The sequence below is a fragment of the Cyphomyrmex costatus genome, unplaced genomic scaffold (assembly GCF_001594065.2).
Source record: "Cyphomyrmex costatus isolate MS0001 unplaced genomic scaffold, Ccosl1.0 C2359004, whole genome shotgun sequence".
Classification (NCBI taxonomy): Eukaryota; Metazoa; Arthropoda; class Insecta; order Hymenoptera; family Formicidae; genus Cyphomyrmex; species Cyphomyrmex costatus.
Window position 1 is genome coordinate 1 of NW_017274891.1, and position 3,438 is coordinate 3,438.

Consider the following 3,438-nt stretch of genomic DNA (forward strand, 5'->3'; position numbering starts at 1 on the left):
CTTTGTCGAGTGTATGCTAGCGTCAATTGAGTCCCGCCATGCAAAGTTTGAAAATGAGCATCAGCAATTATTAATGTTGTCAACGGAGACCGTCTTGGCAAGATGATCGGATGTGTAGTATCGTGTTCCAAACCGGCTTGCTGGAGCCGACCGCCCACTCTCATTATTCCAGACTTGTCTATGAATGGTGTCAGCTTAATCAAATGACTTGATTTAGATAGGCGACCTCTTCTTGACAGTATTCCCATCTCCTGTTGAAAATGAAATTGTTGTATCTTGCGAATCCAAAAGTGACAACTCTCCTGAAGTTCAAGAGGAGAGAGATGCTCTGTGGATGACTCGGCTGGTAATTGCTTAAAACGTCGAACTGCGCGTAGGCAAATTGCCGTAACCCGTATGAGCTTCGTCAGTGAAGAGTAGCGCTCCAAGAGATCCCAAGAAGGTATCTCTTGATCTCGAACAGAAGTAAAGACGTATCCGGAGCTTTCTTCCATGTCTATCTCGGTGGTAGAAGTAGGCGTTAATCTAGGCCATTGGACAGGCGCCTCGCGTAACCACGAAGGTCCGTGCCACCATAAAGGATGTTGTTTAATTTCATTAACATTCAAGCCTCTCGAAGCACAATCAGCCGGATTCTCCTTGCCGGGTACGAAACCCCAAGAAGCAGAGGGTACTTTATCTTTAATGGCTGTGACTCGGTTACGAACGTATTCCTTCCATTTGGCGGGATGCGAGGAAATCCATGTGAGAGTGACAGAAGAATCCGTCCAAAGAAAGATTGAACTGTCTGACAGTTCCAGGATGCTTTGTACGCTTGATATCAGACGCGATAACAATAAAGCGGCGTTTAACTCAAGTCGAGGAACAGTAAGCTTCTTCAACGGCGCTACCTTTGTCCTTGCACAAACGATACTAATCTGAATTTCGGAATTTTCCGTTTCGACTCTAAGGAAGACTACCGCAGCCATTGCTAGTTGCGAGGCGTCAGAGAAGCCGTGCAGCTGAATAGAACGTGTTATCGATGAAATGTGAAGCCATCGCGGAATATTTAAACTAACCAATTCGGGTAACTGTTGCTTGTACTTAATCCATCGATGCTGTAATTCAAGCGATAGAGGGGTGTCCCAATCGACTTTGGCTAACCACAGCTCCTGAATGAAGATTTTAGCGCGAACGACAACGGGCGCGATTAGTCCTAAGGGATCGTAAAGTTGTGCGATTTCAGATAACACGGATCTTTTTGTAACATTTCGGGCAGTAGGCGGCAAAGAAGTGAATCGAAAGTCGTCAGTTTTCGGTTGCCAAGAAAGGCCTAATATCTTAATGCCAGAAGATTCCAATTCAACGGCAGCCGTATGGACACTCTGAGACGACGACAAATGATCTAATAAGCTCGGACAGTTGCTACTCCACTTTTGTAACGGAAAACCGCCCGCCATACAGAGTTGATGTACTTGCGTCATAACTTCCTGAATTTCGTCTAAGGAATCAGCTCCACCAAAGATATCATCAACGTATCTTTCTCTTGATAGTGAGGGGATAGCCTTAGGAAATCGATGACCCTCGTCATCAATCAGCTGTTGAATGACGCGAAGAGCAAGAAATGGAGCGCAATTCAATCCGTAAGTTACCGTGGTTAACTTATATGAGCGTAACTTGCCATTCGAATCATGCCATAAAATGCGCTGTAGGTTCTGATCGTCTGCATGCACCAGTATATTTCGATACATTTTCGTAATATCCGAAGAAAAGACATACTGGTGAGAACGAAACCGAAGTAGCACATCAAAAATGTTCGTTTGTAATTTCGCCCCTGTATGCAAGATGTCGTTCAATGAAAGGCCATTGCTAGTAGGACTCGATCCGTTAAAAACGACTCTAAGCTTAGTCGTTTGACTATTTTCGCGCATGACTCCATGGTGAGGTAAATAAAAAACAGGAGAAGCGTCGACTTCGGACTCCGGTACTGAGATCATATGTCCTAGCGTCTGATATTCATGTAAGAATTCCGTATATAATTTACTGTAGGACGGTTCTCTTTCGAGCCGTTTAAGTAACCGCGATAAACAACGAAAAGCTATGGCAGTCGAGTCCCCTAACAAGGTGGCCGGCGACTTTAGTGGAAGTCGCACTATGTATCGACCGCTCGAATCCCGCGAAACGGTAGAGCGAAAATGCGCTTCACAATCTGCCTCATCGCTATTCAAAAACTTTTCAACCGTCTTTGGGATATCTTCTTGTTTCCAAAAACAAGTTAGAAGATTCTGTAAATCGCGATCAACATGACAATGATAACTTCCTCTTTCACTAATGCCAGGGGCGACTGGGCCGTACACTATCCAACCGAATAGTGTTAACTGTGCAATAGGCGAGGACGGTTCCCCCTTTCTCAACTCAGGCTTAATGATCTGGCCGTAGTGATCTGCGCCAATAATAATATGGATTAGTCCAGGTTTACTAAAGTGAGGATCTGCAAGTGGTAAATCCTTTAAATGTGTCCAAGATGTACTAGTTACACTGGAAGAAGGTATCTCAAAAGTTAATCGCGGAAGAATGAAGGCTTGTAAGGCGTAGGAATCAGCAGTGTCTAGCAATGAATGAAGTACAATATCTACGAAACCTTTGGTGCGTCCAGAATAAGTTCCGCCAATGCCCAGTAACGGAATGGAAGCGGCCTTTCGCGTAAGTCTTAACCGATGTACTAGATTCTCAGTGATGAACGACAATTCCGATCCAGGATCTAAAAGCGCTCGGGCGATCACAAAGTCACCGTCACATGTTCCTATTTGGACTTGGCACGTAGCGAGTAAAGTGATTGGCTTCTGACTAACAACGCGTTCGATCTGGTCACTGGGCGAGGCTTCTAGTCATTTTGATTCCGCGTTAGACGCTAATGATGATGAGCTATCAAGTAAAGTGTTTGAATTAGTTTTACTCGTGTGTTTCTCTGAAGATTTTGTGTTATCATGTAAAGTAGTATGATGTCTATTGCCGCATTTTTTACAGCGACGAGTACTTTGGCAACGACTGATGAAATGCTTTCCTAAACAATTGAAGCATAAATCTAACTTTATAGCTGTGCGTTTGCGCCGTTCGAGAGGCTGAGACAAATATTTCGGGCAATTGGACAAAAAGTGAGATGATTTGCATACGGGACATTCTACACTGCCTTTAGAGGATGGTGCTATAGCTACCAAACTGCGTGCTTTGGCGTCCGGCTTGCCTTTAGAATATGATAAACGCCCCTTTTCCTTCATAGGCTGACTGGATGCGGAAGCTAGACTTTCCCACGCTCTAGAGTGACCGGTTACAAACTCTTCGAATTCTTTCCAAGTGGGATACGAAGTCGACGGTCCTAGTTTAATTTCCCATGCTTCACGTGTATCAGCATCTAATAAACGAGATATTAAATGTATTATTAGAGGATCCCATGAGTTG

General features: G+C 44.3%; 1 protein-coding gene across 1 annotated transcript; it reads right to left on the reverse strand.

Moving 5' to 3' along the window:
• Positions 1 to 90: 90 nt before the first annotated feature.
• On the reverse strand, positions 91 to 3,391 carry LOC108782813 (uncharacterized; the record flags this gene model as incomplete). Its single annotated transcript, XM_018551187.1, has 2 exons — positions 91 to 2,863; positions 3,017 to 3,391. Coding segments are annotated over 2 exons (3,148 nt in total), but the record flags the coding sequence as incomplete, so codon positions are not given.
• Between the last annotated feature and the right edge of the window lie 47 nt (positions 3,392 to 3,438).